General features: G+C 39.7%; 1 protein-coding gene across 4 annotated transcripts in view; it reads right to left on the bottom strand.

The window, feature by feature from the left end:
* POLA1 (DNA polymerase alpha 1, catalytic subunit) overlaps positions 1 to 14,008 on the bottom strand; it is a 351,812-nt gene that overhangs the window by 202,631 nt on the left and 135,173 nt on the right. For all 4 annotated transcript variants that reach the window (XM_073357730.1, XM_073357757.1, XM_073357749.1 and 1 more), the window contains one exon: positions 1,239 to 1,271. In XM_073357730.1, the coding sequence (XP_073213831.1) occupies positions 1,239 to 1,271 (33 nt within the window). The remainder of the gene's footprint in view (positions 1 to 1,238; positions 1,272 to 14,008) is intronic.

Below are 14,008 nucleotides of genomic sequence, written 5' to 3'. Positions count from 1 at the left end.
GAAGGCAACTGTCACCACTATTACTACCCAGATATTCAGGATTAGCAAGAAATCTAGTGGGATCCTATCACCTTGACAAATGAAGACCAGATGCGGGAGAGGTCAGTGCAGTTAAACAAATCCATATTAAACTCCAAATAGCATATGTCATAAATATAAAGGGAAGGGTAAACACCTTTAAATCCCTCCTGGCCAGAGGAAAAACCCTTTCACCTGTAAAGGGTTAAGAAGCTAAGATAACCTCGCTGGCACCTGACCAAAATGCCCAACGAGGAAACAAGATACTTTCAAAGCTGGAAGGGTGGGGGGAACAAAGGGTTCTCTCTATCTGTGGGATGATTTTGCCGGGACCAGAGCAGGAATGCAGGTCAGAACTCCTGTAAAGAGTTAGTAAGCAATCTAGTTAGATATGCGTTAGATTCTGTTTTGTTTAAATGACTATAAAATAAGTTGTGCTGAATGGAATGTATATTCCTGTTTTTGTATCTTTTTATAACTTAAGGTTTTGCCTACAGGGATTCTCTATGTTTTGAATCTGATTACCCTGTAAGGTATTTACCATCCTGATTTTACAGAGGTGATTCTTTTACTTTTTCTTGAATTAATATTCTTCTAAGAACCTGATTGCTTTTTCACTGTTCTTAAGATCCAAGGGTTTGGGTCTGTGCTCACCTATGCAAATTGGTGAGGATTTTTATCAAGCCTTCCCCAGGAAAGGGGGTATAGTGCTTGGAGGGATATTTTGGGGGGTGGGGAGAGACGTTTCCAAGTGGGCTCTTTCCCTGTTCTTTGTGTAACTCTTTGGTGGTGGCAGCTTTTAACCTAAGCTGGTAAGAATAAGCTTAGGGGGTCTTTCATGCAGGTCCCCACATCTGTACCCTAGAGTTCAGAGTGAGGAAGGAACCTTCACAGTATATTATCACCATATAATAGAATAAAAAGGGAGCCCAAAAAAATTCCTAGTAAAACTCTAGAACACAGAGCATAACAGGCCTGTGAGTAAACTCTAATTAGCACTGTTGCTAATTTGCTAGAAACTCTCTCACATAGGCTTCAAGCAGGGGCTAGATCACATTGGTGTTAAGAGAAGAAAAAAAGCTATAATCCATTAGGAAAGACTACATTTGTAAACTAGGCATCCCAAAAAGTGATTTCAAGTTTGTTTGTTTCTGAGAATAAAAAATTTCACCAGGTGTGCTATTTAAGGGTTGTTGTATAATGAAAATGTTCAGCAGTACCTTCTGCACCATCTCCTTAGTATGCATCAAAATCTGAAATAAAAAAAAAAATGATCAAATATTAATGCATGATATAATTACAAGTTAACATATGAGAATATCCATCACATAGTTAATTCCAAATGTTTGTGGCTTTCAAAACATGAAGCAAACTATCTGTCTCTTCTGGTAATAAATATGGCCACCCTAATACTCATAGTAAGAGCACAAATCCTTGGCTCACCTAGCATTAAATGGAGCTTACTTACATGTAACTGGAGGTTCTTCGAGATGCATGGTCCCTATAGGTATTCCACACATGGGTGCCCATGCGTGCCACACATCTGAGTCCAGAGATTTGTAGCAAACAGTGTCTGTTGGTCCTCACCTGCGCAGTTGTTCCCCTAATGCTCTGAACCGAGGGCATCTCAATGCTTCTCAAGTTCCGCCTATTCCCCCGAATCAGGCAAGATCTGAAGCAGAGGGAAAGGATGGTGGGTAGTGGAATACAGATAGGGACCACACATCTCAAAGAGCCTCCAATAACAGGTAAGTAATCTCCATTTCTTCTTGAGTTCTGATCACCATATGGATTCCACATGTGGGTGACTGGTAAGAAGTATTTGAACAGGAGGATGGGTGCAAGGATGCAGTTGGTAGGAATGTCTGTAATACTACTGTCCCCACAGCTGCAACTGCAGAAGAGGCCTGCAGTAAGGTGTAATGCTTCTTAAAGGTATGGATAGAGCTTCAGGTAGTTGCCTCACAAATGTCCAGTATAACTACTTCAGCAAATTAATTGTGGTCATGTGCATAAAGCTAGAGTCACCTTCTGTCAGAGGACGGAAGGCACTGATTGCTGACAGGTGGACCCACACCAAGCTAAAAGTCCAGACATCTTGTGGAACAGGAGAAAGTCTAAAATAACAGGAATGCCTGCTGACTCTGGAGATAACTGTTCCTGCTGTGTCCAGGCAGAGAAACTCCTCCAATCAGCTAGAAAGGGTTTTCTCATGGAAACTTTCCTGCTGCAAATTAGGACAGCCTCTGAGCATGCAATTTCTATATCTGACACCCATCCAAATACCAGGCTGTGAGGTGAAGAGGGTTGGGCTGGTATGTCTGATTCCGGCATTTTCATGAGTTAAATACAGAAAGGGTTGGATACAGATGGGAGGACGGGTTGACATTTGTAGAAAGTCAGGAAAACAAAGCTGTCTGGGCCAATTGGGTGAGATATGGAACTCCCAGTTGGAGCCAGTGGTGCCAATCTTCCAGCCTCGGAGATGGAATCAGAGCTGGTACTGTCGGATCCTTCTTCCTTCGTGCCTTCCCTTCTTGGTGGGAAGATTTATGTGGACCTAATTCTTTAGGACCCATGAACAAGGACTCACCCAACTTGGACCAAGATGGGGAGGATCCTTTTCCTTGGAGGCAGGCCTGGATGAGAATCTGTCCTTATGCTTATGACCACGTCCCCTAGTCTTGTGACAAAAAATCTTAGGCTTAACACTTTTGATCTCGGTTTCAAAGCTTGTGCTCAGAGGGGCACTGCTCAGTCTGAAGTAATTTTACAGGTGGTTCTCCCTGGCCTGGATCCCACTGGGGTCTCATTGCATTCTCCAGGAGACGTTTCTGCAGATGGGGCTCTCTTCTCTGGTGGGCTCAGGGAGATCAGAAGGAACAAACGCTGCAGTGATGTGAGCCTCTCAGAGGCAGTAAATACAGCACTTTTGTTTATCGCTGACAGAGAAGGAATGTGGGCAGGAGATACAGTCCTTAAACCCCAGGAATCTGGGCACACCTTCTCCATGGGAAGAGGCTCCCCAAAACAGGGAGAAGCGAAACACACTAGACTAACTAAAAAATACTTTAAAAAAAGCTAAGGCTAAGGTTACTAAGAACATTGACAATATATAGTTACAGATTTTGAAAGCATAGGAAGATCATTTCGGACACAGAGGATTTCAACTCAGACCATGCGACAGTAAGAAGGAACTAGAGAAGTGTTGGCCCATGCCACCCTTCATGACCTCGGTTTACAGCACAAAGAGAGCAATTGCACAGGCACAAATCAAACCAATGGATACTATTTGCTACATATCTCTGATCTCAGGCACATGGAGCAACATGGACACCCGCGTGTGGAATACCGGCACTAACAGCAGAATCTCTCTTCATATTAGCCCACCTAAACAACATTAATATAGTCTTAAAAATAATAACTGGAGCTAAAGATATTCTCATTTTTAAATAATGCTTACGGAATGGTACAAGTCAGAAGGAATCTATAGTAGTTCATTCTAGTCCATTAATAGTGCCTCAAGCTAGGAACTATTTTGTTATACCTTAGCCATTGGTAAGATTGGTGTTTACTCTAGCTATGAATATTCTCAAAAGATGGTCCCTTAACTGGACTGTTCTGATGTATAACTTAAATATTTTTCTAATGTTTAACATAAGTTTTCCTTGCAGCAACTAAAGACCATTACTACCTTTGTCTCCATTGGCTAGTGATAACTAATCCCTCTGTATAAATAAACATTATTAGTAGGGTCTTGAAATTTGGTAGGGGGTGGCCTTTGTGTCAGGGAGGTGTCTTTTGCAGTTTCTATGAAAATCTATCCAAGTTTGGCCATTTTATAAACCTGGGGGGGAGAGGGGGATCCACAGTTCACACATGCTCGGTATACACTTAGATTTTAAGCAGCTAAATTCTTCAAAGATTCTACAGTACGTATACTCCAACCTAAGTCTAAGGAGAGGTTACTCATTGTCTGCAGTAACTGAAGTTCTTCCAGATGCGTCCTCCTATGGGCGCTCCACTTCAGAGACACATCGGGGGTTCATGCACCCCTGAAGGGGAGCACCCATATGAACGTTACTTGTAGGGAAGTCCTGCTTCTTCTCCAATTGCAGCATTGAGCTGCTGAGGTCTACGCCAGGTCCGGGCACCTAAACTGTGAGCAGGGAGACTGTCCCTCTCCTGGGCTTTCTGTGTACGTCTACACAGCCTGCAGCAGTGAGTCTGAGTGCCTGAGTCAACAGACTCGGGCTTGTGCTATGGTGGTAAAAATAGATATTTAGACATTCAGGCTCAGGCTCTGAAGCCTAGGAAGGAAAAGGTGGATTTCAGAGCTCAAGCCCGAACATCTACAAAGGTATTTTTTACAACCATAGCACAAGTCCAAGTCTGTTGACCCACACTCTAAGACTCACTGCTGCAGTCTGTGTAGACATACCCCATGACCATCCCCACTCTCCACTGGGCTCAGGAACCCTGGATGAGAAAGCTGCCTGAACCAAATGCAGAGAAGATAAAAAGAAATTCCATCATGTGCCACTTTTTCTTCGTTTGTTTAAAAAAACCAAAAAACAAAACAAAACACACCTAGGCTATTATAGCACAAACAAAAACAACCTTAATTCTGAAGTTTTCCTAACTTTTAAGCGCTTAAGCTTTGCAAACAATGTCTTCTTAACACTTTATATATGAGTTATGTCTTTTTCAGACTTTTCTTCAGACAATATGAGTGCTTGACTACTTTTGGTCTTACACTGTAAACCTTTTATCACATTTTTAAAAATGTCTTCCCTCTGAACTCTCCAAACTATCCTTTTACAATGTAACCCTCTCAAAAATATGATGTATCCCAAATTAAGATCCAACTAGTGCTGAGTGGGGCAAAACAATTTGTGCTTATTTTAATATAATCTGAATATAACATTTGCAATTTTTGGAGGGAGATAAGGTGAAAGGCAGCAGAATGACTGTTGGAGAATTGACTCCTTAAAAATTTCCTATTATTAAACTCTGAAATCTAAGGAACTACTGCCCATACAAGCCTCCCTTATTTCATATTTGTGTATTTTATTATTCCTTCATGAACTATTTTACAAGTGTCTTTTCTGAATCTCAATTGATTTTAATTTATTTCTCCAATTTATCAAGAAAGCTATATTTTAGCTCTCCCCAAGTATTTGCAATTTCTCTCAGCCTTGTAACGCTGGCAGAGTTGATTGCCACACTCTCCACTCTATCCTCCAAGTTATTAATGAAAATATTCTGAAGCACGGGACCCAGGAAGGACTTCTCGGAATGTCATTGATGCATTCTCCCAATTTGGCAGCAACTGAACTATAATTATTCAGCATGATTTTTTTAATGTACCAGTTATATTTTAATCTTATATAGAAGTACCATCTAATTTGCTTGAGAGAAACACATGATAGTTAACATAGGGGAAAAATACACACACACACACACCTCAAATGGAAGTGCTGAGGGTACCAGTAAAAAAAAAAAAAAAAAAAGTGGGCTCCATTTTCTCAAGTTGGGTACTTCGAAAAAGAGGAGCCCACAATCTGTAACATTCTTCTAAAATTTCGGTTTAAGCGATTTGCCCAGCAACACGCTAGAAGTCTGGGGCAGAGCATTAAACACAAGACTATCCTTTTTCTTCCTTCAGTCCCCAGCCTCTATACACTTTGCCAATTCTACAGTGAAGGTGGCACGTGTTCTACAGGCAACTTTCACTACACTATCCTGATATATTCAACGGTGCACAGAATAAACAGTGCTCGACAGAGAGGGATCCTGTGGAAATAAAACAGCATGTCATAATGAAATTAAATTCATGTGATCATAGGGCAGAAGAATCATGGCAGCAATTTTAGTTCTGGCGTTTCCTATCTTTTGATTGACTCATTCTTCAACTTTAATAACACTCTCTTAATGTATGTAAATTTCCTATAATTTTTGTTTTCCGATATCCATAGCTATAAAGACCGGAAGAAACCACTGTGATTCTCTACTCTGACGTTCTGCATAACAGGCCATGGAATTTTCATGAATTAATTCTTGTTGCCCCTAGAGCATATCTTGTAGAAAAACATCTGCTCTTGATTTAAAAATCTCCATTGATAGAGTATGCACCTCAATCCTTGCTAAATTATTCCAATAGTTAATCCACACTATGAAATAAAAATGTTAAATAGCACACAACCAAAAAAACATTCCTGTGGGTCCGCACTAGAAATACACCTCTCCACTCACCATGAAACCCCATTTGGTTACATTGAGATCTATTAGCCAGTTCTAATCCATTTAACATGTGTCACTGTTGATTTTGTATCATTCTAGTTTGTTAATCAAAATGTCAAGAAATTCCAAGTCAAATGATTTACAGAAGTCGAGGTACACACATCAACACCATTATATGTATCAACTAAACTTGTAATTAAAAAAAAGTTAAACTTAATTCACCATAATCCCATGTTGATTGGCATTAATTATTTTACCCCCCTTTAATTCTCTATTGAAGGATTGCCAAATTAGCCCTTCCATTGTTTTGCCTGGGATCAAAAGTTAGTCAGACAGGCCTATAATTACCTGTATTATTCAGTTTACTTTTTAAAAAAATATTAGCACAACATTAGTTGTTTTCCAGTCCTCTGGAACTTCACCAGTGTTCCAAGACTTATTGAAAAATCAATCAGTGTCCAGAGAACTTCTGATCCAGCCCTTTAAAAAAATGCTTGGATGCAAATTATCCAGATCTGCTGATTTAAAAATGTCTAACTGTAGTAGCTGCTGTTTAACATCCTCCTGAGTTACTGTTGGAAAGGAAAGTATTGCATCATCATCAGATACAAATACATCATCTGGCTTTTTTTTCCTGAATATAGAACAGAAATACTTATCGAACACTTCTGCTTTTTCTGCATTATTGACATTTCTATCATTTCCAGTTACCATGTACCAATACCATTGTTAGGATTCCCTTTGTTCCTAATATACTTAAGAAATATCTCCTTTAAAAAGAAGAGAGGGAGCAAATACAAATTCTATTATATGTAAGTATAATGCCATTTCCTCTACTTCCCCAGTGCATCACCAGTAGGGTTCATACCTGCAGCACTGCACCACAGGCTTCTCATTCTCTAAACAGACAAGCAGACACACAGTGGAAGTATTATTATTCCCTCTCTCCTTCCCCCACAACAGACGGGGAACTTAGGCACACCGAGACAAGGACTGGCCCAAAGTCACACAGGAAGTCTGTGGCACAGCTGGAAATTGAACCCAAATTTCCTAATTCCCACTTAGTGCACCTTAGCACAAGACTCTCTTTCCTTGTACAAAGTACAGGACAGTTCTGACCTTTGTTACCTCAAATGGCATTGCAACAGTGGTAAAAAATTCAACATAATAAAATATCTAGACGCAGCATTATACACTGTAAGTATTCTAGAAACAACACTGTCACATACACAAGTCAAACACAGTCAGACGGTCGAAAACATATCATGGGTATATTATCCTCAAATACTTCCTTTATTCACTTGTGTGTGACTCAGCTCATACTGCACCACAACTTATCTACCTATTCACCTCACATTGGTTTAAGTTTGTAAATCATAACGAATACATATATTGCCACAAGGGCTAAGACTTTTCATATACAAAACACCACTACTCTAATTTTCCCGTTTCATTCTTTTTCTTGAATAAAAAACAAATTGATACAGATATCCAAAGTAAGCCAAAGAAGATATCCTTTGAAGAGAAGAGCTAATATTAATATGATCTGAAGAATAAATAGACATCCTTGTATAAACACACACACACACAAAAATGAGATCTTAAGTCTAGGTAGATTTCTATTCCCTGGTATAATGTAACCCAATAACATTAGAAAAATAGCATACGTTCTGATAGGATGATCCCCCATTAAATAAAAGAAAAAACTTGACAATGCAAAGAATATTTCTCAGTTGTCCCTGAGGACAGTAGTGGATATAGGTAATTATAAGAGGGTCACAGACAAGTTAGGTTCATCAGGTGACAGGCATATATGTTAATATTACCCATTATGACAGAAGATCACTTACAAGTGCCAACAGCTAGAAAACAGAAGGCTTACTAAATTCATTAATAAGGCAGTCTGCAGTTATCTGATTTCACAGAAACACCTGCATATTTATCTTCTCATTACCACTTGGATGATGGAATTTTTTTCAAGCACATTTCAAAAAAATCTGCCAACTTCAAGTGTAAAAAAATAAACTTTGTGGTTAATTTTTCCCTTAACAAAGTACAGCTGTTGAGAATAATTGTTCAAGATCTTACCCTGTAATGTCAACTGCAGCAGAACAAAGAGTATTTAATTAGCAAATCTATCCAGTAATTCAACACCTATTATAGAAAATGCCTTCGTGATTTTATTCAGGATAATTTGCTAAGAGGGTTATTACTGACATTCAGATGAAATTTAAAAATTCCTACGCAAGTCGAGTCATAATAGCAGTAATGATCCCCCCAATCAGGAGATTCTGTGTCACACAAGGCTCTTTTGCAATGCAGCAGCCTATTTCCTGACTTCTTAATTCCTGGGCTCTGCTCAGTGAGAGCCCTTCATACCAATATTTCAGTCAGCAATACATCTTTAATGGGACTCTATTAAAATACCTAGAACAAAAATGACTTTTGTTAAAAAGAATGACAGCACTGCTATCATATCAATCATTAAGAGTTTTTCAAAACTGCATACTAAAGGGAGGGAGGGGTGTAGTGAGGTTGGGAAGATGGAGAAAAGAGAAGGGATAGAATAGAAAATGTACTACTTGTTAGTTTCCTTTCTGTGATTAACATTGCACTACTCATAGCAACTGGATTGACCCCTACTTCAGTGGATCCAGAGCAGAACACATTGCCTCACAAAGCGTCTGCTCAGCCATGCCCTTTTCTTTTCCTGCTCATGAACAGGGATCCTAATTTTCTCTGATTAAAAAAACAACTCAGGTTTTTCCACAATTAAAATGAAATGCTGAACTTTAGTTTCCCTATTCACATTATACAGAGGTATCAATTGAACAAGGGTGACCATATGTCCTGTTTTGGCCAGGACAGTCTCTTTTTAAAGCCCTGTACCGAATGTCCTGACTTTTTTTGGCAAAACTGGGCATTTGATGATCAGTTGGCAAAAGCAAATGGGATAAATGCCCAGTTTTGCCAAAAAAGTGGGGTGCACCCCAAAGGGGGGGTGCAGAAAAAGGTTTGCGGCGGGAGCAGTGACAACGCCAGGCCCCAGGCAGCTCGGCTCAGGCTGTCAGCCCCAGGTGATATCCCATTTTCACTTGAGGAAATATGGTAACCCTAACTTTCAGCAAAATTTAGTTAATATATAGTTATTATTTTTTCACAAAACGTAAAAACGAAAGATTCTCTGTAAAAACGCAAATTCTGCCTTTTTCCATAGCAAACGGATTTCTAGGATCGCTGCTTATGAAATACTTCTATCCCCATGTGAGCCTCATAGCACAATGAATATCTGAAATTCTACTTAAACTTAACTTCTCCTTTACTTGTTAACTAAACCTGGCAGCATGTACTTAGAACATGCACATGCTCTGTTGATCCCTTAAATATTTACATTTTATGGGTAGGACAGAAGAGAAATAATCTTGTTAACAAATCTTCTATTTTGGCTCTTCTATAGCTCTCTATTTCTCAGAGAAATGAGTGGTGATGTGACTTTACAGAGGACAGGATGTAAAAGCAAAACGTACAAAGAATAGTTTTATCTCTTCTACTGCTTCTAGTATTATAATAGCGGAAGTTTATCTAAGGACCGCAATGCTCCCACTAAAGGATGTGTCTGAGGAGAAATCAGTTTAAAATCCTCCAACTTTGACCCTATAGCGGTGGAATGTGAGGATCAAAATGTTAACTTGAAGATATCAAGATTCTCTCTGCCTATATCAGAGCCATAGACTTGGAGGAATAGAAAGTGAAACCTACTAGAACTAGGTTGTCCTGCAGATATCTAGTGTATACCAGAGCTTGTCCACCTTGTGTATTTGTTTTGCAAGTGGTAAAATTAGTTCTGATAACAGCTTCAGTAATCCTTACTAACAGGTTCCTCTCTCTCTAACAGAGAGGCAGACAGACAAATTGGAAGAATAGTCTCCCAAAATACCGCTTCACTCACTAATCTGCACAAGAACCAGGGGAGCTACTTCCCTAGAATTTAACATGCTAACAGTTCTAGAGATAACCAATGATATGAAACAATGATTCACAAGCCCACCCTGGAACTACGTATACAGAAGTCTACTCTGAAGGTAAGGAAAACATTATCTTTTCTGCAATAGCACAATAGAACCTCAGAGTACCAACACCTCAGGAATGGAGGTTGTTTGCAACTCTGAACAAAAAACTTTAGTTGTTCTTTCAAGAGTTTACCACTGAACACTGAATTAATACAGCTTTTAAACTTTACTATGCAGAAGAAAAATGCAACTTTCCCTTTATTTTATTAGTAGTTTACGTTTAATGCAGTATTGTACTGTATTTCCCTTTTTTGGGGTGGTCTCTGCTGCTGCTGCTGCCTGATTGCGTACTTCTGGTTCCATATGAGGTGTGAGGTTGACTAGTAGTCAGAAATCTGAGGTTCTCCTGTAGTTAACTCTAGTATTGTATACTGCTGGAACCTAAATAGCAGTACCACTGAAGTGAAAATGGAGGGTGTTGTGTAAAGCCTCCACTCAATCCAGTACAATGCGATTGTAAGATTTGTAACTTTTCAGTCATTGCTAGTATGATCATTAAGTTCTGTACCCTGTTGCAAACTTTGTAACTTCTAGTCATTGTTAGCATAACCTTTTAAATTTTGTAACTTTTGCGAGCTTTATAACCTTTTCAGTTATCACTTGGAAAACCTCCAACCTTTGCAATATTCCATGACACGATCAGGGAGAGTGTGAACAAGGGAGTGTGTGTGGGAGATAAGGGAGTGTGAACAAGGGAGTACATGGGACTGGTCAGAGAGGAACTGCAAGGAGAAAAGAGACAGGTGTGTCTGATGTAATCTGCCCTGAGAAGGCAATAACAGGGTGCTGTAAAGAAAAGAAGAACCTGGTAAGCGTGAAAGGAACAAGGTCTGGGAATGCTTCTCAGTGACGGACACAGAAGGAAAACTCCGTGTACATCACAGGAGCCACCCAGTTCCAATAAAAGCAAGAAAGCACACTCACAAGCTCTTCTTCTTCTTGACCTGCTCTCCGGCCCAGACCCATGACCGCAGGTGGACATACCAGATCTATGCTTCGGCTTCTTTGCTTCCTATGCTGTCTCCGGTAACTCTCCGCCTGTGTGAGTGTGTGGGTGCACAAGGGTATGAATGCGTTGAATGTGCGTGCATGAATAAGCTCCATCCCTTTTCTTTTTGATCCAATAGCGGCATTTAATAAAACCAATATAAGTGTAACCCTGGGTTGGTTTCTAGTGAAACTGAGGTAACAGAGGGAAAAAACATACCCCTTGAAAGTATTTAGTATGTGGGATGATAATTACTGTCCTTACAACACATCAGCCAAAAGCTGCATCAGCTCACTAAGGACAGCCAAATGACAGACAATGCTAGACGAGAATTTGGAATTATTTCCAAATTACCAGATTAAGAAAATCCATTTCTTCTACTATCACTTGACCCAGAGAAAACTTTTCATTGAATAGAGTGGAACTTTCTGTTTTAAGTTTTGTCTCATATGGAAATTGACCCCCAAGTTTCTGAAACAGATAACTGCTCTTTATACCAGCCCCACAGCAGCTGTGCAAATTAATGGGATTACATCTTCCCTATTTGAAGTACACAGAGGGACTAGGCAGGGATGTCCATCATCTCCTTTGTTTTTTTACACTGGTCCTGGAGCCATCTGCACAGAGCATACAGAACAGAGGATGCTTCTTTCACAGAAATAAAACTTCCAGGAACACATCAGAAAAGCTTTATAGGTAGATGATGTAATACTTTTTTTAATCTATACCAATTATTACCCTAATATTAGTATCTAAAGAAATCCATGACTTTGGAAAAGCATCTGAATTTAAAGTAACCGATGCCAAACATGATTCTGAGAAGTCACTCCTCCAGAAAATATTTGGGTACAGAAGGGCAACAAATTCTATAAGATAATTGCGAATTCAAATCTTAAACAGCCAAGAGGCCATTCTATGGGCTTTAGACAGAATTACAGATAAAATCAGTACTTTTTCCCATTGCAAATAATCCAGATCTTAATTCAAACCATGAACCAGAGAGCTTTAAAGATTGTTTTCCATGGCCCTCCCAAATGGTTGGCCAGCTGTTCAGCAAAGAAACTTCTCTAACTTTTTGGATACCACAACTGACTTGCTCACTCTCTCATGGTATAAGTACTTTCAATTAAGGCATTATGTTTTCTATATGAAACAGCTTTTCCAGAAGACTAATTTTAATAGAAGCAATAGGGTCTGGCCAATTAAAAAAATAACTAATTTATGATAAATCTTTGCAGACAACTTTCCTTACAAAACAAAAAAAGTCCATATATGACATACTGGGAAAAGAATCTGGATAGACAATTTACCCCAGAAGAATGGGGTTTGATCTGGAAAAACACAGCCACCTCAGCCCGTGCACGATAAATGAAAAGGTCTCTAAGATGCTGTTTCAGTGGTACCCGTTTTATTAACTTAGATGGAATAAATTAGCCAAGTGTTAACAGAACCCAGTCACAACATTAAGCAGTTTTAAACAAAGACTGAAGTTTGGTATAGAGATCTTAGCCTGCTTAGTACTATGTCAAACACACCCTCAAAAATCCTTATAATCTTTTATTAAAGATACAGAAAAGAAGGAAAAACAGTTGACGCATTTGAAGTGCAAAGTATTAAATAAGGTGTCCACTTTAACATTTCTCCTCGCTTTTTCCTTTAGAGCAGTGTTTCCCAAACTTGGGACGCCACTTGTGCAGGGAAAGCCCCTGGCGGGCCGGGCCGGTTTGTTTACCTGCCGCTTCCGCAGGTTCAGCCGATCGCGGCTCCCACTGGCCGTGGTTCACCGCTGTAGGCCAATAGGGGCTGTGGGAAGCGGCACAGGCCGAGGGACAAACCTGCAGATGCGGCAGGTAAACAAACCAGCCCGGCCCGCCAGGGGCTTTCCCTGAACAAGCAGTGTCCCAAGTTTGGGAAACACTGCTTTAGATGGAGATAATTTTAGAAGGAAAAAACCCTTTGTTTGACTGTCCCTTAGATAGTATCAAAGACAGTAATAACTGTCCTTTTTAGAAAAAGAGAAGATTAGGTGAGATGAGCCGAAGCACCTGGTGCTGCTGCTGCTGCTGTTAGAGTCCTTTCATACCAAGCAGTGTTTGGGATTCAACTGGAGATGACAGGGTGGTGATGGTATCTGGCTCCCTCTCTCTGGGGCCTGGTCAGGACATTTCTTCAGATCAGGATGAAGAAGGCCTGGAGTACCAGGAAGAGGTGGAGTGGCTGCCATGATGTGAAGCTTGCTTCAGTAGTCTTTGTCTGTTATTTCAGTTTTATTTTTGTGCTTTTGTATTTTCCCCCACAAAATCTCTTTTAAGAACCCCAATCTGACATACCAATTTGGTCTCATTAACTGATGGATCTACATCTCCTGTTTTAACAAGCATAATTCCCACACAGTCCTGATTCATACAAATTTAGCCTTTTTTGCTTAAACTAATTTAGTTGTTCTGTATCCCTTACAAATAACCTATAACAAAAAGGTATGAAACATCTTATGAATTTTCACTTAATTTTACAGTTGAGCTCACAATTCGGGTAATTTTGTAGGTCCAACTGTCACAACATACCTCACACCAGTTATATCCAGTCATTTGAGAGTACTGGGATGCACTTTGTAACTAAATAACACAAATTAATGGGTATTTATTACTAAATGATCCATTGGTAATCCTTCCGGGCTTCGTAGCAAAAA

The sequence above is a fragment of the Lepidochelys kempii genome, chromosome 1, assembly GCF_965140285.1.
Source record: "Lepidochelys kempii isolate rLepKem1 chromosome 1, rLepKem1.hap1, whole genome shotgun sequence".
NCBI classification, from domain to species: Eukaryota; Metazoa; Chordata; order Testudines; family Cheloniidae; genus Lepidochelys; species Lepidochelys kempii.
Note: the sequence above shows the minus strand (reverse complement) of the source record. Positions and strands in the feature narration are given on the sequence as shown.